We start from the raw sequence: 22624 nt of genomic DNA, 5'->3' as shown, positions 1-22624 counted from the left end.
TGCTCCCGTAATGACCTTTTCCACTTCGCTTAGTTTTTAACTTATATTTAGAAGTGTGATTATTTATTACTATCATAGGTTATTAATAAGCTGTTCTTACTGCAGAAACATTTGTCAAGATGGCCTCAATCAACAAACGGGTTTTATAACTTTAAAGCAACGCAAAATTTTAGACGGTTCATGGTTTATTTTGGATGTAAGTTCAAAGGTTTATTTATTGGCTAAAAGTAAGTTTATGAAATATATATCGTAACCAGCGTTGATCAAGATGAACAGTGTGATAAGGTAACTTTAATATTTATGTTGTTTTCACAAAAGAAGAACAACATACTTTTTTAAAATCGAACACACCCATACATATTTTTAATGTAACATAATAAATGTGGTTTTGTCTTTGAGAATAAATAAACAATTTATCACCAAATTTGACCTTTACCTTTTTTCATAACATAATCTAAACTCACATCTTTATATCCGAAGGTGTACAATTGTTGTCTATCGTCATATAATAAATAAAGCCTTAAACTTAAATTTTGTACATGTCCTTTTTTCAGCCAGAAAAAAATACAGTTCACCCAGAATTAATATGCAATATTTGGTGTTTTCTTCTGTTTCGACCGGTGGCTGAAGCAGCCACGTCGACTACGTAATCGAATCCTTTTGTTCTTTACGATAACACAACAATTGTTTCGCGGTCGGTTTCTTTCGACCTACTCGTGCGTTACTTGTGATTTGTCATAGGGTTGCTTTGCAACACTATATTTACTTAAAACACAATGCTCTGTGTCATAACATATACGTAAGATGTTCATAAAATTTGACTGACTGTATTAAGAACATTATTGCGTCCGACTTTTGTTTATTGTTTACAATAACCTACTTAGAAAACGCAATTAAACCGACGTATTACACGTTACATATTATATAGATATAATGTTTAGGTAAGTCGGCTTTTATTTAAAGTTATGAGAGTTTTCTTTGCAATTATCATTTGCTTTAATGATGAAGTAAAACACCATGAGGAAACTTTAGTACCTGAGTGGTTCTTTATAAGAATTTCAAAGGTATATGAAGTCTGCCGATTTGCACTAGGCCAATATAGTGTACTGAGTCCTCCCAGTAGTAGAGGAGGCCTTTGGTTAGAAGAAGTACTTATGAATATAAAAGTATGGACTCACCCGTGTATGATGACCTTGTACTTTTCCCTTTTCATTTCCACGCGTTTGTTTATAATACGCGCGTTTCACTGTCCATTTCTCTAATAAAACGCATCGTCGGAGCACACACGGCAAAATTACACTTATTATCACTCAGTATGCACAGAATTTAGTCTCATTGGTCCGGTATCTAACCCTGTAACAAAAACAAGTTTGTATTAGAAACATGATTTTATGTTCGGTTTGCAAGAACTATATCTACTTCCTACTTATTTGTGCACTCTTACTAATATGCGAAAGTTTGTGAAGATATTTAAATTTCTTTAAGGAGTATGTAAAAGCAAATCTACTGAAAGGATATGTGAATATGTGATATAAGGTGAATTTGGCACTCAGATACACATTTTTTACTCGATAAAGTACGTAATGGTACTTTTATCCCAAGAAAGGTCTGTTATATGAACGGAGCCGTGTGCTAAACATAGTAAGACATATGATATAATGATTAATAGGAAATATAAAGTAATGATGGCTGTTAGTATCACACTGATGTATGAGGTGTTCAGTTCCGGGTGTTAATATTCACACTTTGCGTAATTTCTGTTATGTTGCATCGATTTAGATGGACGAATATTTTATACGGTAACAGATTAGCACGTTAATTATTTTTACACTTTTTAACCTATTCTATATTGATGGATAACAATTGTACTCATTCGTAAGTATTTATTTTATATTTTCACTGACGTTTTATGTAGTGTAAACAAAACTATCGTTACTAGTCCAACATTTTAGGCAAGGTCTGACGTCGGACCTCACCTATTTAATCGAAGATAGCTGACATGAAATTATTACCTAACATAGCGTTATAATATGTATTAAATATGTACACCTTTTTTAAATTATTTGCGTAGACGTGTTAAAGCTCACGATTTTGTATTTGATTTAAAAAACTGATTTCGCCATGCACGGTGACGTCAATGCGAATAAGCATTACGATACATAGAATTTACACAAAACTTGTACATTTAGTCAGGTTAATCGAAGCTTCTACGGTTTTAAAGATCGCTATCATAATTGCGTAAGACCGTATCAAGGGGAAACGTAATATTGGATGCAGACGTTTAGTCAAAACGGTTAAGTTTGTGTGCAATGTATTATTATACGTTATTTTCGTAAACAAAGTGTAAATGTGAATGTATCTTTACTATTGTGAGAGGAATGATGGATGGCGCATCGAATAAATGTCACCATTAAAATGTCCGAGGATGTTACATTTTGATATTCACCATGCCGGTGAGGTAAATTTTAGAACGCACGAGTTTGATTAAGGCAATACAAATACGTGTTACAGAGCGCCTTTCATCAATTATTCTAGATCACGGCGTGCAAAACATCGTTAGTGTACGAGAGTGGATCGTGAGAATTTATTTGCGTTTGTCATTTCTGTAACGTACCCTGTCGATTACGAATATTTATTAAAACGTGAAACCAACAGGATTGTTGTGTCCTAACGTTTCACAAATGAACATTAAGGTCTGCGCAAGTTGTGTCGATATGTTCAAAATTCACATTTAGTAAACTATGCATTGAAAATTCTATGAGATTGAAGTTCTCGTGAGATTTCATATTTAGATTGTGGCTAGATTTAGTATTATAGGAGATTTCTCCTAATTATATATTATAAGGCTGGAATAATTATGGAAGACTACATGCCTGTGGAAGTATAATAATTATCGAGTACCCGTTATAGGTACATTTGGAAGGGCAGATTTAGATTATCAAATCAGTTTTCGTTCGTAGCATAATTAACAAAGAAATTCTACTAACTTAGCTTATTCTTCTGGTTATACCGCGAAAAGTAGGATCTAATCAAATCAAGTAACAATCCTGATTGCTGAGATTTTCTTTTACATAAAAATGTAGTAGTATAAATAAGTTTTTAATTGTAACGGCGTAGACATATGCCGACGGAATATTTACTAAATAATTGAAGAACGAATTTTTTAATATCGGCCCTGTAATTATTATTTCTCAATATCGGAATAGTTATCGAAGTTGCGTACACATCAGAAGTTATAGTTTTAACCTTTAATGCACTTTAGAAGATATTGATCAAAGTAAAAGGTCTAACACAGGGTTTATAATTATGAGTTTTCCATTATTATAGGCACGCTTTTTATACCTTGTATATATAACAATAATAGTAATAGTAATATTCTAAAATATTAAAACCGCGTTAAAATCTGAAAAATAGTTTAATTTTAATGTCTAACATTCGGGTAAACATAAGAAATCATTTAACAATAATAGTATTATATGGATGTAAAGACAATAAAAAAAGCATCGGTACTTATAGAGCTAATTCAGAATAAATTAAAACAGTGTTAAGATAAAAATTAACTGAGAACTCAATAGATATAATGACTTGATTGAAGTAAGCATTATATTTTTAAATGCAGGAGAAATTATTGCAAACCGGAATCACTTCTTGATCACACATCAGGTCGCATGTAGGTAATGTGCTATTTTTATATGCACGACAGTACATGTCATAGAAAGAGATATTTATACGTGTAACCAAAATCATCTACAATAAAATAGCAGCTGCAGTGTGTTCTTGATGCAACTAAATGGAAAAATCCTTAATAACCTACTGTTGCTTTGTAGTATAACAGGGATTAAAACCGACAATCTATAATGCAAAAGGAATGCATATTTAATAATTCTTATAATGCAAGAGTTAAAAGTCAAAACGTACTTAACGTTTTATTTTCGTCGGCAAATCCTTTACACTCATTAAATGCCTAATTTATGGATTGTTAAAATTTTATTTGTTCTGTTGCGAAACTCGGCCTTCGTATCGGTTTGCCAGGACCCGCGGCAGAGCGTGGCATTTGCGGCAATCACTCGATTCAAAGCGGCTATAATTATTCATTACACTAATGGATCTCGGATCTCGGCCGCATGCATTATGGGCTTTGTCACGATTCGATAGTGGCTCATTTAGATATATTATACTGTCATCTGAATCTTAGCTTTACGTGATTTCATACGAAACGAATGAGAGGTTTGCAATTTTAGTTTTAAAGGTGTAGAAATATGGAAGGGTAATCTATTCTGACGATAGAGAGGATCTTGATTGACTGACACATCAAATTTGTTATGAAATTAAGTCACACATGTATTACACACACACTCACGCTACTTATCGCCCTTAATTAAGGGTTATTTAGAAGAGTAATTAGTGTATACATTTTACGCCAGGCTTTACATTCCATCTTATCATGGTGTGATGACTGGTGAGCCTATCGCTATAATTTGCACAGATTCTAACTTCAGGCAACTTAGTGGCTTTTTAGAATTGAAAAACTTAACGCTAGTTTGGTTTTCTGACTTGGAAAACGAACCCGAAATTCATCGACAGTGTATACAGTCTTTGTGTGCTAAAGCTTAAATAATGAATATGCCCTTACACTTCGGCTTTTTATAATTTTACGTTGGTAGTAAGAAATCGTTATCCTGTACATTAGACATTACTAAAATGCCAGCTCAAAGGTTTTCAAAGTAAGGTCATGTTCTCAAAAAACAACAACAAATAATGTCACATCTGTATTCGTTTTACAATATTGTTTTGTTTCAATTATTCACATTTGTAGCAGGTGATTTCGTAAAGTTTAGGCAAAATTTAATCGGCCTTAAAATTGGTACCTGAAGTCACGGCATTTAATGAAAAACAATTTAATTAGTAGCCATACCTTACGAGCAATATCAAGAAGTTTGAGGTAATAATTACTTATAAAGTAACGATGTTATGCGATGCTGACCGCAGATTGGTTACGGAATTTTAGCAGCAGATAGCACTTAAGTATTTGGGTTCTTATTACCGTTTTATGGAAAACTTCTGAAGCTTTAGTAATTTGTCTGATAATGCTATGATCGTTTATAAGGAAATATCTTTGTGTACAAAGCTTTGCGAATTTCGAAAATAAACTACAAGTCATCAACATAATAAATCAACTAAAACGTTGACAGAAGGATTTTGACATTAACACGTATTTAAAGTAAACACGGGGGAAACGCAAGCGCAAATATGGTAAGGATCGCATCTCGACCAGCTAGTTCGGCATTAGTGTGCCGATTCTAGACACACTCGACTTTTACGTTTGCCGCTACATAGCAACCATTGCTCCGAGCGTGTATACGCGATGATGCAAGGGGGAAAGAGACGAAAATAGTTGTAAACACTGAGCTTAATGTCGAAATAGCGAGAATAAGGAGTATATGTACGTACGCGTGAAATTTGCGCAACAGTGGTCGCACAAACATCGATCACGAGCGTCCTTGCCCGAAATTCTTCTTCGACTGCCAACGTCAGTCTCCTATGTGGCTGTTATTGATATTGCTAATAGGCATGAAGCGTTGTTTGTGATCATTAATTAGACTAATGTTTCACACAAACATCTTTTGTAACGAATGTAGAGCCACGACGTAAAGAATTTCCTCCGCAATATGAAGTAATCACTTTTCTGGTGGGTTTTTGGTTTCCAGAAGGTCAGTGGGATTAAAATGAGTATCAAAATGTTTCCTCTTTTCCAATCTTTTAAACTTTTACGGGTTTTACATGACGGAAAGTACAAGATTTCGTAATGTAGCATAAACAATACATTGTTCCTTTAGTGCAGAAAAAAATATAGTGTTAGTGATTTGGTGCTAAATCTCTTTGACAATAATACATTTGGACGTACCACTTACTGTTACGGCTTGCACGTACATAAATCCATTCAGTGTGCAAGTGTGTCAAACAGCCCACCCACGCTTCAAACAATTGAATCGCAAAAGTGGTATATTACTACGTGGTTGTACAGCAAACACGGAACAAAAATTAAAATTTGCAAAACAGCAAATATGGAGAATATCCGCTTCGTTAATTAAATCGGGCTTGGCAAGAGAGATACAGTGTGGGTTCGTGAGAAAATGCTTTACGTGGTGTACGAAATTACCGAGTCCCCACGTCTACAGATCTGTGAGAGATTAACGTGACACAATGGCCAGACGAGCTCACGGGTCTAGGCTCAATGCAATTGTTTAAGCATTCAGCCACATTAATTAATTTTTAAAACAATTGACAATTGCCCGCGACGAGGCTAACAGCGGACATTCGCGTCCAACGGTTCCGAATGTAATAAACAACGGTAAAATTTTTAACGATCGCTGCATATTCATGATGGATTTTAGTGTTAGATTTATATCTACGTTTCTATGCAGATTGAGGCGAGACTTGATAAATATTACTATAGCAAACGGTTTGTTTCGTAAACTGTTTCCAAAAGAAACATGTTTAAAGAATGTGATCATGAAAATAAGAGTTATGTAATGAGTCGCAACGGTAAGACTTGTTGAGGTTTGGCCGTTGTTAATGGCACTTAGTGATATAATATATTATTGAATAGTGATAACTCGTAAAGAAAGTCAGTTGTACGAGATGGTGACTACAATCAAATGTCAAGATCCTAGTTACATCTGCGCAATGTTGCAATAAAGGACTAGGCACCGTCGACACAGTGCGAATACAATTACATTAGTTACCAATAAAAAATTATATACGTTATATCGTAGCAGTCTAAAATATCGCAATTAGAATTATTATTAAATATAATCATATTCAGTAATAATACGACCACCCAATAAACATGTTTTTTATTAGGTACGTACTTGAAATTCCATACATATATGTCCAATTAATATTCAATATATTCATGGCCTTCCTGAATTGAGATGCAATACAAGATACTACAAAGAGACCGATATTTATACAGAAAGGTAATAACCACTTGGAATCGGTGGGAATGCACCCAAAGGTGAAATTTACAAGACGATGAATGATGTAAGAAAGAGAAAATTGACAAGTGAAACCTGTGCATACTATTTACGGTTTAGTATAACTGTAAAGACATGCAAAATGACAACTAGTGAAACTTTTACAAATTGGAAACATCCTTAATTATATAAATGGCTATTTAAATCAGAAATCAACAAAAAATCTGCTTATCTATAGATATTTAATGAACTTTTAAATATTCCCTATTGTATTAACATGGGGTTTAAAGTGGATGATTTAAAACGCATCAAGTTAATCTACATAATATCTTATCCTGATGCCCATAAAATTAACATTTATCACTACAGATAGGTAGGTATTTTCAACTTACTTTGCTGCTCGATAAATGTGTATTTGAAATGGTAATATCAGTCTAACTAGGTGTCCCTGAAAGTGTATGTTATACTAAAGTTACACATAGGATGTGGTAGATCGTGTATATCCATATTAATATTATAAATACGAAAGTTACTTTATTTGTCTGTTACGTTTTTACGGCTGAATCACTAAACCGATTTAGATGAATTTTGGTATGGAGATGGTTTGAACTTTGAGATCCTGGAAAGGAAATAAGCTACTTTTCATCCCGGGAAAATATATAGCGGGATTTTCAACCCGCAAAAAATAATGCGGGGTAGGCACGAGCAAAAGCTAGTAAATGTATAGGTATATTACAGAGTTAGTATACAGAGTAACTTTCAATTTAACCAAATGTTTATATCCACGATTTATGGTTCCACACAACTGTGATTCCTGTGATTTACTGTTCCAAGACACTTTATGTTCTGTCCCATTGTGTTGGTTTCTAAATATGGCGTAAAGTTTATTGCAATCTGATAACAAAAAGGATTTACGTGATCTGGGTCACTAAACCGTCCTGATGCGTTAGATATGGGCTTGTATAGACTAGATCCTATAGCCAAGATAATAAAACGAAGGTATTTATGTCCTTTATCTGAACCTATTTAAAGCTCAAAACTACACTTAACACAAAAGTTGATAGTTTATCTATTTCAATGTTCCCTTATTACGTAATTAATTATCTTTATGTAATTAAACATTATCTAAATTCGTGTTTTAGTGGTTGAGAGAGAGTTAGAGTTTTAGTTGATGAGAACGACCGACGAGTTAGTTAGTTAGAGTTTTAGTTGATGAGAACGACCCCAAAAATAAATTTTGTGCAATAACATTATTGTATAACGCACAATTTATACCTCGTTTCCCAAAGAATACTGTTATGGAGGCTAATTTTGAGCAGAGTAACAGGAAAATTGCTATGAATACCCGTTAACATACATATTCATTAGTTAATGCGTGTTAACTTGCGAATCATCACTTTTATGACGGAAGAATACTTGTGATTATGAATATTAAAATATTTACATGTCGACACTGTATTGCCATGGTTAAAGTTGAAGGTATATTGGAGTAATATTTTTGATCAAAGCGGTCCGGCTGGTGCTCTTTAATTCTATTGCAATTCGCAAGTAGGGCAAGTCGTAAGTCCGCTAATAATGTTTAAGGTTGTATTACAAATATTATATTATACATTATATAAACGGTTACGTGTTTTTTTTGTTTAATTTGATTGCAAAATAACTCTACTGAGCGCCAAACGGAAATTAACATTTGTTTGAGTATCTTTTATTACTTATATTATTACCTTACAGTATTCTTAAAAGGATCAAGTTCTTAATTTTATAGTAAGTAACAAACTTTTAAATTCATAAATAAATTATGTCATGTTCTCTAATAAACCATTAAATTTGTAGACGAAAGTTAATATTATGCAAAGAGCTCGGGCCGCTATTAGTAAACTGGATTGTATAATTATATTTTCGTTTTAAGCTACTTTGCAACTAGACAGGAAAATTCTATACTAACATAGTAATCTGTGTTAAGACCACCGCAAATTAGTTTCAGTAACATCATAAAACATTATGCCATTTGCTACGCAGTTCCAACGATTATATCTCCATCTTCATTACTAATTACTTTTCTTCCCTGATGAACTCTTATTATTATTTCAATCGTTTAGTTTTGAATCCTGTGATTAAGTCGCTTTTATGTGATGTGTGTAAACGAATAAACGTTTTTTTAGTTTATATTACTTATTTTTTGTATGTTCTCATTCTCATTTTGTAAAAATAAGTACACGGAAAATCTACGATCTTATTATGTTATGTTGTTTAGATTTGCGGTCACAATCGATTTACCAGGAACTGTAGACTTCGTATGTAGAATTTAAACCAGTTCATGCTTGTCGATCACTATGACTAATATCTGGAACTCTGATAAGATTTACTGTTACACCTAGATTAATTTAGATCATCTGAAAGTTGAATGATTTGTCAGTTACCATTGTTAACTTACTCAGTACTTAGTTTTGTTATGTTTGCAGAAGTTAAAGGTTTCATTTATATTTTTTTATATTAACAATAAAAGTTGTAGAGAATACAAAAACACTTTAAAGTCAATTAAAAACATGCTCATAATTAGGGTTTTTATTCTGAGTGACTGTGTTAAAAATATCAATATTCATAAACGCTTGTAGAGCCTAATGTGTGAAAAAGGCTAAGTTGGTAAAATATTTGGTTTAACGGTAGCTTTGTCAATATTCAATCGCTTCTCAGGTGTTTTTAAATTTGAGGATGAAATTGAACAATGGATCTTGCAGCCCTAAGTACCAACTATATTGATAGTGCTTTCTAGAATTAGAACATACATCTGATAATAATTATTTTTTTACCTTGTCAAATATTTATCTATCTGAACCGTAGTAACTTACGTTCTAAGTTTTTGAAATCAATAACACACCATTAGCGTAAGACGTAGGCACGCAGAACATTCGAGGTCAACAAATATTGTTGCTGTGCTATAATTATCTCCTTTTAAAGGAGTCAATGTGTCAAAATGATTATAATTTTTGTCGGCAAAACGAACAAATAAGCGTAAATTGACCACTTAGCTGTGAACACTCTTAGTAATTTGTATCAAAAGTACAATTGTAAAATTCAAACATGAGTTGCCGTAAATTGTTTTAATTGAGGACAAGGATGTCGGGGTGGCCGCGGCGGGCGGCGCGCGGTGCGCGGCCCGCAGCCCGCGGCCGCGGCAACTTGCTGCGTGTGGCTCGCACTCACCGGCATAGATCAGAGGCTGCCCTCGGCGACTCGCCCTGATGACGCAAGCGTGCACCATGCGGACTTCCGCCGGATACGCACAACGATTAGCTTAGCACTTCACTTGCACTAGGAAATGTCTCACGGTTGCGAAACTCCGGAGGTCGCCGACAGAGAGCGCCGCTGCCGCGTGATCACAGAAAACTAAACCCGCGCTCACTGTGGCGCTTGCACCGCGACAACGCCGCAGCCGCCGCGCCGCATGCCGCGCCAGCGCCTCACTCCAATGAAAGTGCGTTGGAAAAGGACGACTAGTCATTTCTTTCTTTTATTCGCACGGCGAAAAATTGCAAACGCCATCCGATTCATGCTCAATGGTTCAATGGGTTTTGGTTCCGGTAGTGTTCTCTGCATCTTACATAGAGCTTGTTAATTGTTTGCAAACACGGAAAGTGTTATTTTATTGCTAGAACGCCCATGAAACTCAAAAGTTTCGTGACATTCATTAATAAAAACTATAAATATTTGAAAATAATGTTATGGTCAAGAGGCATTGTTTATACTTTTATATTTTATATTGACAGTGTTGAACTTGTCGATTTGTAAGTTATGTCGAGTATAGGTAGAATTTGCTATTCAGTGAGCGTATAGAGTATTGAAACGTTTTGCTATGCAGGTGCTCAGGCATTCGAAACTTAAAGTACTCATTTTCAATCAACTTCCTCATAAAGCGAACGTATAATGAGGAAACCGCGACGAGTAGAGTGCGCCGAGTGAGCCGACGCACGCGTACTGCCGCAATAGCACTGGCGCAGAAAACTAGCGATCATTTTCACATTAGGTATATTTTTATTTTTGCATTTATATAACTACTAGGTGTTTGCTCGTGGCTTCGCCTGCGTGAGAGCAAGATTAAACCACCATTGATTCGCTACCTGTACGACGCTATCATCATCTATAAAATACGTCTGCAAAAATATGATTTTGTATACAAGAAAATTATCTCGATAAAAACTAGCCTTAGTATTAATCTGGGACACGTTCTACTCGTGCACCAAATTTCATGCAAATCCGTTCAGCTCCTTTTGCGTTTACTTCTAACAAATATCCAAAGATACAAACATTTTAATAAACTTTCATATTACTAAGAAGTATGAAGAAGCAAGAAGTATGAAATAAAATAAAGTAAGATAGTAGTATTAAGTAAGATTCCATTCGAATTTCTTTCTCTTTATATCAGTTTCTAGGAGCATGGGTATTCACGTTTCTAGAGCTTGAATATTTATTAAGTGCTTAAGAGTATTTAAATATAATACGATATTCAATAATTTTGTTTATGTTAAACATATAAAACTTTGTGTTTATGAACTAACTTAAAGTTGTTTAACAGGTATATGTATATTTTATCATCGAAGTTGAGTTACGTGCATTGAATTCATATTATAAGCTATATTTGCTTTCTTAACGGGCTTCATCTTCACACACTGTATCACTATCGGCGTGTTTACTTACTCATAACGATTATTTTATGCTTTCTACACGTAGCTTCTCTGCGTAATCACAAACATGTTACCTCTGCGGAACACTATTTAACCGCATGGTTTAATTTTAATTACATAATCTCTTAAACAATACACTTGCATTGTTTCGTTTTTCTACACATTCACTTTTTGCGTTATTAACTCATTACACGATGTTATTAAAAATCATAAAAAAATTATAACATGCCATATCGGAAATGATAATGTTTTTCATGTTTTGTTACTGTGCTATGATTTATGGAATCCTGGCTTTTCTGTTACTTTATATCTAACATTAAATAAATAAGCTGTTATAATGATATTCAAATCATTTTTCTCTTTGTCTACTATGGTTTTGCTGCAGGAAGTATTTGGCTACATATTTGATGCGTTGAACGATATTTGTAAGCCTCGACTGGCAAAAGGTCAGTTTTTCGACCCATTAACCGCCCTCCTTTGCGTTTCGTTAATGAAGACAAATATGTTACGTAACATGCTCTTAAGTAAACAGAGCGTGTCAACATGACATGGGTCGTTAACTTTCTTTTAATTGCTTTAAATGAACACTTATTTAAGAAAACTTTGCCAAAATTTGTAACGTCTGAGGCAATCGATGCGTCACATCCTATTCGTTAAAAGCTCTGAGCATGTAATTCTCTGTAGAAGCTTTTGAAATTTTGTATCTTTCGTCATCCTAACTTTATCCTAAAAATATTATATGCAGCCTTTTTTGTAATTTACCTACCTCACTTTACTTTAGAATATGTTGTGGCTGCTGTGCTGTACACCTAGATGATATCCATTTGGTTAGTTAAACGTTTCACAAGCCAAATTTGTAAGCTAGAATTTACCGTGTGATATGCAAATAAATCAATTAAAGTTTTGCAATCGTTTGCATACGTTACACGATACTTATGTGGGTAGTGCGGGCGCAATTAAAATAAGTCCTACATTGGAGGCACCTTTATTCAATGTTAAAGTGCGTTTACTAAATTCGCCATAGTGGCTCATGTAAGTGTGTCGCGTTTCGGGACAATATATCCGGTTCCAACAGGCCGGCATAATTGTGTCGACTACCGAGGGGTAATTATCTCTCGTCAGTCGACATTCCATTGGACCCCACTCTACTTACAATCAGGTGCAGGTGAGGTCATATAGCCGTGTCCGTATAAAAAAAAATGGATAGTGAGTGTTTAATGCTGAATTATTCTACGTGAAAAATGTTTCGCTTGTCATATACAAACTTGATGAAATATGAAAATATTAAATTATAGATGTCTATACATTATCTTGCTCGTTTCTTTATTCGCAATAGCATTGTAAAAAATAAGTATGTGCAAGCGTTGTTATTTACAAATGCTTATAGAACTAAGTTTGTTTGACATTACATTCAATGAAATAATGATGTTCAATTTCATTCGAAGTTCGTGATAGATAGTTAAAATAATCAATAATAAAAAAGACATACTTTTAAAAGGTTAGGGGTCATTATGTCTATTGTTGGCGAACCTTGTATTCAGTTTTATTACAGTCTTTTGTAATTTATAGCCCGTAGGCTGTGAAAGTCAATGGTGTCAGGAATTCGTCAGCAAGTTCGAGGTCTACACAGCTGTGGTAAACAAAAACAGAAAACTGCCCATAATACCATAAACATGATGCATATTTCAATTTTGGTTTGCGTAAAGATACGTTTTAAATGTTACCTTAATAAAGTGTAATAAGTTTGTAAACCGTAGTAAAATTAAAATTACTAACGACCAACCTAGTTCGTAGCTATTAAGAATTTCAAAAGAAATCCATTATATTCGCATATGCAATCATCCCAGTGTTTAATTCTGTTGACCTCCAACGTCGTGTTTTATTCATTCGTGATATAATAAATGTATTATTTCACTAACATAGATTAAGTATTGTATAATATATTTTTTAATCCTACGATGAATAAGCCACGTTAATGTTAATACAAAATGTGAGTTATGAGAGTTGTACACGCCATTTGCGGATTACATCTCCTTGATCTATTGTTAAGAATCGTTAGCATAAAAAAGGAACGTCTACATAATATGTCATGGCTCTACTAATACCTGCTTTGTGTCCAGTAGCTTTAGGTTATATTTAAGTATTTATTTGTGTATGTATGTATGTATGTACATACATATGTTGTTTATTATATTTGGTTATCCAGCCTTGTTCGCTTTAATTATTGAATATAGTTTTTAATGCGCCCAAACTTTTATAGCCAATCAAATATACTTTTACAAAATATTAAGTATTGTCGTGGCCTCTATCGCGCGCCATATGGTAGGTACTTAATATTTTCTAAAATTGTTTATGAAGTAGTGTATCCACTAATCGATTTAGAATTTGCTTGTTGTCTGAAATATGTTTAATTTATAATCATTTTGATAACAACTCTGTCATTAAAAATATACTATTTAACAGATAATTCCCCGATATTCGTTTCGGACTAAGACGCTCAGTCCGCCCCGTGACTATTAAAGCTTTAAAGTCTTCGGAATTTCAGGAGTAAAAAATAAACAAATGTGAATCAAACAATTAAGTAGTTTTATTTGAATGTCAAAATTCTATATCTAATTTTAATTTATTAAGTTTATATTAAATTGAATACGCGATACTAATATGAACGTAAACCGTTGTGATTGCGAGGGTTTGATCGTCTAGTAGAATGGACGGCTGCTCGTGCAACATGATAGATACAGTGAGCCGTGGCCTTAATTGTAAAGTTTGACTGATCTCTGCTACTCAGGAACAATATTTGTAAACTTCAGCAGAATAGCCATTTGCAATATGAGGTAGAACTGTATTCACTGACGCTTTGTTTAAAACTATTAGGTTTAGTCTATAAAGCTAACTCCTAGTAATTGAGTCCGATTTTTTTTTATTTAATTCATTGTTTACATGTACTGCTTTAGAATAGGAAGCTGTTACAGCAACTTGCCATTGGGTTATTAATAAATTATGTGAAAAAACAGGATACAAAGATGTCCGTTGCATAAGTATTAATTATGTGACATTTAAAGTTGTGCTCGAATTCATATTAATAACTCGATTGAGAATGTTCGGATGTTCCTTGTGCATTAGGTCGATGTAGGTTTCAATCCATAATGAAAAGATGTTACTTAACTAGTACTACGCGATCTCATTAATCATCGGCTCGATTTTGACTAATTAGCCGTTCCAATTATTATTAATTCCTGATCGGAAGCGGATTTGTTCATACGCCGTATACGTTGCGGCTTAAGCAGACGTTTTGTTTACAAAAACAGCCGGAAGACCATTCATTCTCTCAAGGAGAAAATGTCTAGAGAAATATTAGCAATTATATCGGAGTGCTGAAGAGATTTTTTACTAATCTGCGGTCGCGATAGAGATGTGCTGACATAGAGTCCTCTCTGCCGTTAAGGCGCGAATGTCATTTATTTTTATTGAATTGTTAATTTTTTATTTGTAATTCATTAGTTGTATTTAACTATATCTTTTGTATTTATTTTTATTTTTTTAATATACAAGTTCTATTGCGCTACCCTGTTAATAAATGCGACTAATATTTACGGAGATCAGCTAGGTCAGCAGTAATTAATATAGTACACAAGTGTGTGCACAATATACAGTGCACTCTTTATTCTTTCACTTTCATAGTCCGTTAAGGCGGCAATCCGACACAACCGGAAAGGGATGGCCAACGGCTTTACGTCCTTTTTAAGGAACAGAAGTATTACACTGCCAACTTCCTGATCCCGAGTCGCGACTCAGTAATTTTTAAGATGGAAAACCCAGTCAAAATTATTTTTGGCCTGACCCGGGATTCGAACCCAGGACCTCAGCGCAGTTGTCGTACTCATAGCGCGCACGCATTACTACTACGTCGCTAAGGCAGTCGAACTGCATTTAATTTATTGTTTAAGAAAGTCAATGGACATTGGCGATTTTTATTACACTGTTGAATGTCATACCCATAACTGTTGACACAACTGTCAGTTTTATAATAGTTGTAGAGAAAAATGTTGACAGCTTATTGCCAGCATCTGTTATGTTTCTGGTAATAAAAGTTCGTCACGTCTGCGCAGGCTCGAAGACTTTCGTAATGCTTGCATTCGTTTTTTTATGTATCCCTCTTGAAGTATATCTAATTATTATTAACGTAATGTGTGTCAGTCTACTATTCAGTTAGCGAACATGTGTCAGCCCTATCTACAAGGCTATTATTGTCTGCCTTTTACTTTGAATTAAGAGCGAGGAGCCTTAATTACTGACCATAAATAATTCAAGTACAAGTTTTATGCTCTACCAGTAATGATACGGTAGCTCCTTTTTATGATCTACGCGCAATTACGTTTAATTTATAATGATGTAATATTTAGGTTGTGTCAATAAATAAACAAACGTTTTGAGAAGTGGAGCGCTAGTTTTTTTATTCATTTTGCTTTTCAATAAGCAGTTATACTCTTTGTTTGGACTGTATTTTATTAAATGAAAAAAAAAAAACGTTTTAGGGATGTTTTATCGACAGGAAATAAAAATCAGATGCGACATAAATATATTTATTTACATAATACTCTAAAACATACATTAAATTATCAACTACTTATTAACCTAGTAGCCAATACTTCAATCGTTTGTATTTTACATTATTTACAAATACACAGTTTTTGAAAAAAAAAACAGACCAAAGTGAGTATTAAATTATCTATGTTTAAAAAATAATTTATTTTGTACATTAAAACGCGTCTTGTGATTTTGTACTAATTTAATGCTAATAAAATTCGATTAAAATAATAGCTTAATATAATGTTATGAATAAATAAGTTAGAATTAACCATAATGTGAGGACACATTTTCATGTGATACGTTTGAAAAGCAGGTCGGAGCGCGAAAAGTTTAGCAAATATTTTAGTTACAGATCTTCGATAGAACCATTTATAGTGTTCATAAAGAAGTCTTATAAAGGGTCATTTTGACATTGCGTTTTTAAAAGAAACCTAAAAAGTATATTTCAAGGAGTCTGACCCAAAAGGAACGTTTTAGTAAAGTAAAAGTATGTTTTGAACACCTGAATTGTGGGAGAACTATTATTTCGAAGCACACTAAATATTTATTTGAAAGCTTATTTCTTAAGAGTAAAGTACATTTTACTGCTTTAATTAGTATTCGTAGATAGGTACCTTTAATTCATTTTAAAAGCAACGGAGCTCTTCAAGATCTAGATAAGCCTCTAAAACGTTAATTATATTAAAAAACCTCGAGATAAAATCAATTTTCTACTGCAGCGTAATATTTAACCTAAAGTAAAGCTGTTTGTGGAACTTTACTTTTGCGAAAAATCTTCGCGGCGAATAAATTCGTAGGAATATATTTATGTGGAAACGTCGTTAAGGGTATTAGACTGTTGAATATAACTCGCAAAATATAGTGTTACCATCTTTATCAAATGTGTATTTCGTATTGCATGTCTAATATCAAAAGTTAAACAATTACGTAAATGAATAGTTAATTATATCTACTATTTAATCATAATGTTTTGAAATAAATTTTGAAATCGAAATATAAATTCATATTAAAATATATTTTGATAGAAGCATTAGTACATTCCATAATCTATTAATTTCAGATTGCCTAAGAAATTTCAACTAGCCAATACCCAACTTCACTAGATAGCCTATACAGTTCGATGCCGGTTTACCCGAAGTTCTCAAAGTGGTGTATGAAGTAAGGCAGCCGCCGCGTCCGGTTCACTTGCTCACACGCAGACATCACGGACTTCGTTAATGGCCGCGGACCGCATGAAAACACGCCGATTTTAGACACCTGTACAAATGGAAATGAATCGATAATATTGTTATTATTCGCCGCGCTGACGCCAACTTGTTGCCGAGAAAAACTACTATTAAATTGACAGTTGTAGAAGTGTTCGATGCAACTGTCAAATTCATTTAAAAACATTCAAACTAGACGTATGCAGCAATTAGTTACAAAATCGTGATATACATCGTCCTGTAGGACGCTACATATGATATGTATATCACACTATACAGTATCGTAGAGCTACATGTAATTGCCCTTTTTACTGGTCTGATATTAGGTCGCGCTGATGTTGTCAAGAAACACTATGACTCCGAATTTCTAGTAGCGTAATGTTCCTCGGTAACAGGAAAGCAGCGTTTTAATACTAGTAATTAATTATACATTTAGTTATATTAATGTCTTATAAACCTCGATGAGAAAATAGTTAACCAGCTGGCTATCAGCGATGGATTCGATGTGGATTTCATACCGGCCTATAAAGCCAATTTTGGAGTTACAGAAATATAAACTGATATAATCTTAAATGATTCACTAAGGTGTTTATTTCGAAATACAAAATTTAATGTGAAAGTTTTTTAAAGGCCCATACAATGTGTTGTAACATCTTAAAGGCAAAGTAATTTAGTTGTATAATTACTTACATAACTATGTTTCTTTTGCACGAACTTCAAGAAGGAGGACATGTCGGGCCGCCCGAAGTGGTTCACCGCCTTGAGGCCCGTGAACATTGACGTGCGGGACAGACGCTGGAAGTGGTTTTCGCAGATGTACTGAAACAAACAAATTTGAATTTAGAGTCTTGTTGTTTAGGAATTAAAGGTCATTCATTAATGCTATTATATACATTTTCAAGTTATATGTAGTTGAGCAGTAGTTCTGGGCTTAAGCGATTCTGAGTTACCTAGATATTTCCTTATTAACAAAAAATAGAAGATTAAAATTCACTAAGATATATTATAGTTAATCTACTGTTTTACATCTTAAATATTTCTTTGATAATTATTTTTACTATTAATTTAAATAAGCTCTACAACACCATCTTACCTTATCCCCAAATATTTTGCGTACATCCGAATGAAACTTTTCTTATCTAGTTACAATCTTAATATTTACCAGCATGGTGGTCCTGAGGTCGAACTTGTGGAAGAACTGCGTGATGAAGATGTGGATCTCGAGAACGTTGGTGACGTCCTTGCGCTCCACGTCGCGAAGAACATCGATGAACCACTCGAAGTGCTTGTGCGACGGACAGATCCAGAGGAAATATACCTGATGAACGAAGAGTAATGTACATTAGATTTCAGAGACATTCAGGATAGACTGATTAGTTCATTTAAAATAAACTATTTTACGGATTTTATCGCGGTTTTAATATTTTACTTTTCTCCTGACGTTTCGAAGACTTTGCAGCCTTCATGGTGATGGGAGGGCGGGGGGACTGACTGATTGGTTCAACTGAACTTTAGGATTTACATTTAGTAAGGAAAGGTATTTACAGCGTACATTATGTAAAAAGTTAATGAGGTTGACTCGCTAACATAAGCAATAAAACGGATGCTTTAACTAGACAAGAAGTAAAATTTGCAATCAGCATACATATTGCAGTTTCTATTGATTGATGCTAGTAAATTAGATATACTTAATTGTAATCGAAAAACTTACCTTCTTACAAGCGACTCCTGAGTATCTGTTGGTGGAGGTGCCAAAAACGAGATCATTGAGTATCGAGGCGTATGGAGTGACACCAATACCACCGCCCACCATCACTGCCACTTCGAACTTGTACCAATCTTGATTGCCGCCGCCGAAGGGACCCTGAATCCTGGACCAAATGAAACAAGTTATGATGACTTATTTTTAAATTATCCACTAGAAATTATAGCTGCTGACGTATGATTCTCAATGTGACCGCAATGTAAGCATTACTTTATTGAATTTATATTGAATGCAATACCTTATTTTTGGATGGTCCTCAGGATTGTAATTGCAAGGGTCGAAATAATTCCTGAGTTTCCAAGTCCATGGCCCTTGGGCCTTGATATGGCACGATAAGAAGTTTTCATGAGGCGCTGATGTCAGAGTGAACGAATGAAATTCTTCTTTCTTAAACGCCGTGCATGACAACCGTACCCACTGTCCTATAATTAATTTGTTTTAAATTAACTTTGATAAATATTTTGCAATGGAAAAAATAACCTTTTTCAATTATGATATAATGCTTAAAGTAAATGATTACGTGCATTTTAATTTACCTGACAAATATTTTAGATTTGGAGGTCTGTAGAACTTAATTTTGATCACGTCTGATGGCAGCATTTCTGTTTCTAGCACGTCAAGTGCTAAGTATTTCGTGCGCAATGAAACCACCTGTGAAATAATAGTTTAATTTATAACATCGGTATATTTGCATTTAATATCGAATTTTAAGGTCACTTACGGGTTTTCGAATACTAGTTAGGACTATAAGCAATGTTTAAGATATTAGATTAGACCATTAGATTTCACTAAGAAGCCAGTATATTTCGACAAAAATTGCGGAAAACAATGTTGTTTAAAATTCCAAAACATCCTATTTAAGCAATGAACCATTATGGGCTATTAGTTACGAATGCGTCTAGAGATAATAATTTAACCAAGTTAAACCACCCTTTTACCAATAAGCAAAACCCACCTTGTCCAAAGTGTAGACAATGGCGGGTCCCAAGAAGAATATCCAGAACCTCGGCGCGCCGGTGAGCCGCGCGAGCCCGTGCACGAGGCACAGCGCGTACAGCGCCGCGTGCAGCGAGTGCGCGCGCCAGAACCACGGGTACGCGCGCTTGCGCACCACCGGGTGCGCGAACACGAAGATTATGCACATTATCACGAACAGCAGCACGCCGCTTACGCCTACGACGATTATCACAGTATAAGTATAATCTGTTTACTAGGATTTTACAAGTTTAGGATGATTATGGTCTTATGATTTGATGTAAAAAGCAGTCGAATGAGGTAGTCTAAATAGAATATTATTGATATTATCAACATTATAGGTATATGTACTATTTTGGGTCGATTCAATAGGGTAGAGTAACTCTCTTATCGAAGTCGTAGCTTAACTTTCTTCTTTAATATCAGTAATAGTCTAGACTTAAAAGGCTTAAAATGTACCTGTTCTACTTATACCGTTTTGTTTCTTGCTCTGTAATACTTTTTTATCAGAAAATCATTGGATAGACTTTTCAAAGCTTTATTGAAAGAACGAAATTAATGAAACTTACCGGTAACTGTTTGGAACACCCAATAAGTGATTCCAGGTCTAAAATCAGACGTGAAATGGACCTCTTTAGTGAGACAGCGCAGATTCTCGACAGGTTGCGTCGACACGTGGTAGAAGTTCACCATGTGGCCCGCTGTGTGGAGAAGAGAGAAGAACAGCGCCGTGCACGCGACGATCTTATGGAACTGAATACTTGAGTCTAATGGTATGTACTGTTGGATGCTGAATTCCTGGTAAGAAAAATGATTAACAATGAAATCCTTCAAAAGTCTTTGAATCTTTATTTACTGATTCGTTTGGTAAGTGTTTCTGTTTACCAGCTCCTAATTTTTTGTTATTAAATTTTTGTTTATTTATTATTTTTTTTTGTTTATTTAATTTTTGTTTATGTATTTGACTGCCTCGGTGGCGTAGTTGTATTGCATGTCCGGTACAATAGCGCTCTGAGGTCCTGGGTTCGAATCCCGGGTCGGGCAAAGTGATATTTGGGTTTTTCTACTCAGTATCAGCCCGGAGTCTGGAATTTGTGCCCGATGTGGCGATAGGCTCGCCCCCTATCACATCATGGGACGGAACATACTTGGCGAAAAGTGGGTGCCCTAGTTGCGCCTCTGCATACCCCTTCGGGGATAAATGCGTGATGTTATGTATGTAAATTTTTGTTAGACAATATTTCTGTCTTAGACAAGCAAATATATTATTTTAATTCTTTTATTCACATTATGTAATTTTTATTAAACATAATTTAAGTTTAGTTAATAAATACGTACATCCAAATTTCACTTCAACCTTCATCCTGCTATCCATATTATCTCAAGTAGCATTACAAATGCAATCAAGGGTAAATAAAGATATAATAATTAAAAAGGTCAATCACCGACAGTAGAACAGCAATGGTTATGACACTTTCCGTACATTGCGAAAGCTTACCTTCAATTTAGTTAGCAGGTTCCTTGACATAGTTAACAGTAATAGGCTGTAACAAAACGATAGTGATGCTGCAGATCCTCTGGTTATAGCGATTCCTACTCCCATAATGTGTCGTAGATCGAGATGTTCCGACATGAAGGAGTAATGGGCGAATCGTTCTACGAATAAGCCTATGGTCACGACGTAGAATATAAATAAATAGAAAATGTTTTGTCTGTTTTCTTCTAAGAATGTTGTTAGGTAATCCCATTTTAGTAACAGCCAGTGCCTGGAATAGTAAGAATGGAGTCTTAGAAAATATTGTTGAGAGGAATTTCAAAAGTAGAGCTTAAATGAATCACTTAAGTAATATTACATAATGTTATATTAAGTGACATTACTGAAATAGAAATAGTTGACGACTTTCTAGAATATTTCTTGTAAATTTCTTAGCATAAACATTTGGAGGTATGAAATCTGCAAAATATATCATCCAAAATCTTAACTAAGTTTACCTAGATTGTTCCATGGAAGGCTCGATGTGGAAGCTGGTCATCCTGGCGACATTAGTGGACGTATCTAAGAAGTTCTGTTTGGCGCCCTTACAGTCCAATCCAATCGCAACGAATTCGCCTTTGTACTCTTTCATCATCAGCTTGAAGTCGGAATAGGTGAGGTGGTCTTTGTGTTGAAGACCAGCATCCTAGGAAGACAAAAAATGATTTAATCGATGAAACATATAAAGTACTTAGATTGCCGCAACCAATAAGATTGGATGACCTAGGTTTTAAATAGGGAAGAAAACCACCTTATCTGATTTCCATCGGAATAATGGAATTAGGCGATGATGCGAAGTGTGAACGAAATAGAAACCTGTAATTATTATAATAAGAATGTAATTATTATAATAAGATTTGCAAACTACCTTTAAATACATTATTATCTATATTTTA

At 34.4% G+C, this 22624-nt stretch overlaps 2 protein-coding genes across 4 annotated transcripts in view; both read right to left on the bottom strand.

The window, feature by feature from the left end:
• Positions 1 to 10393, bottom strand: part of LOC115447632 (dual oxidase maturation factor 1) — a 62260-nt gene extending 51867 nt beyond the window's left edge. The window contains exons 1-2 of the mRNA XM_030174792.2: positions 10182 to 10393; positions 1179 to 1353 (exon numbers count right to left, since the gene is read on the bottom strand). The gene's annotated coding sequence lies outside the window, so the exon portion shown is untranslated. The remainder of the gene's footprint in view (positions 1 to 1178; positions 1354 to 10181) is intronic.
• Positions 10394 to 16226: 5833 nt separating this feature from the next.
• Positions 16227 to 22624, bottom strand: part of LOC115447638 (dual oxidase) — a 50911-nt gene continuing 44513 nt past the window's right edge. For 2 of the 3 annotated variants that reach the window (XM_030174803.2, XM_030174804.2), the window contains exons 16-25: positions 22187 to 22374; positions 21693 to 21960; positions 20764 to 20992; positions 20175 to 20392; positions 19756 to 19870; positions 19458 to 19641; positions 19166 to 19325; positions 18617 to 18772; positions 18145 to 18273; positions 17378 to 17506 (exon numbers count right to left, since the gene is read on the bottom strand). In XM_030174803.2, the coding sequence (XP_030030663.1) occupies positions 17378 to 17506; positions 18145 to 18273; positions 18617 to 18772; positions 19166 to 19325; positions 19458 to 19641; positions 19756 to 19870; positions 20175 to 20392; positions 20764 to 20992; positions 21693 to 21960; positions 22187 to 22374 (1776 nt within the window). Of the gene's footprint in view, positions 17507 to 18144; positions 18274 to 18616; positions 18773 to 19165; positions 19326 to 19457; positions 19642 to 19755; positions 19871 to 20174; positions 20393 to 20763; positions 20993 to 21692; positions 21961 to 22186; positions 22375 to 22624 lie in introns of all 3 variants that reach the window. The other variant, XM_030174802.2, reaches the window with a different exon arrangement.

This window comes from Manduca sexta, chromosome 14 (genome assembly GCF_014839805.1).
Source record: "Manduca sexta isolate Smith_Timp_Sample1 chromosome 14, JHU_Msex_v1.0, whole genome shotgun sequence".
Lineage (NCBI taxonomy): Eukaryota > Metazoa > Arthropoda > Insecta > Lepidoptera > Sphingidae > Manduca > Manduca sexta.
This window is presented reverse-complemented; position numbering and strand designations above follow the sequence as displayed.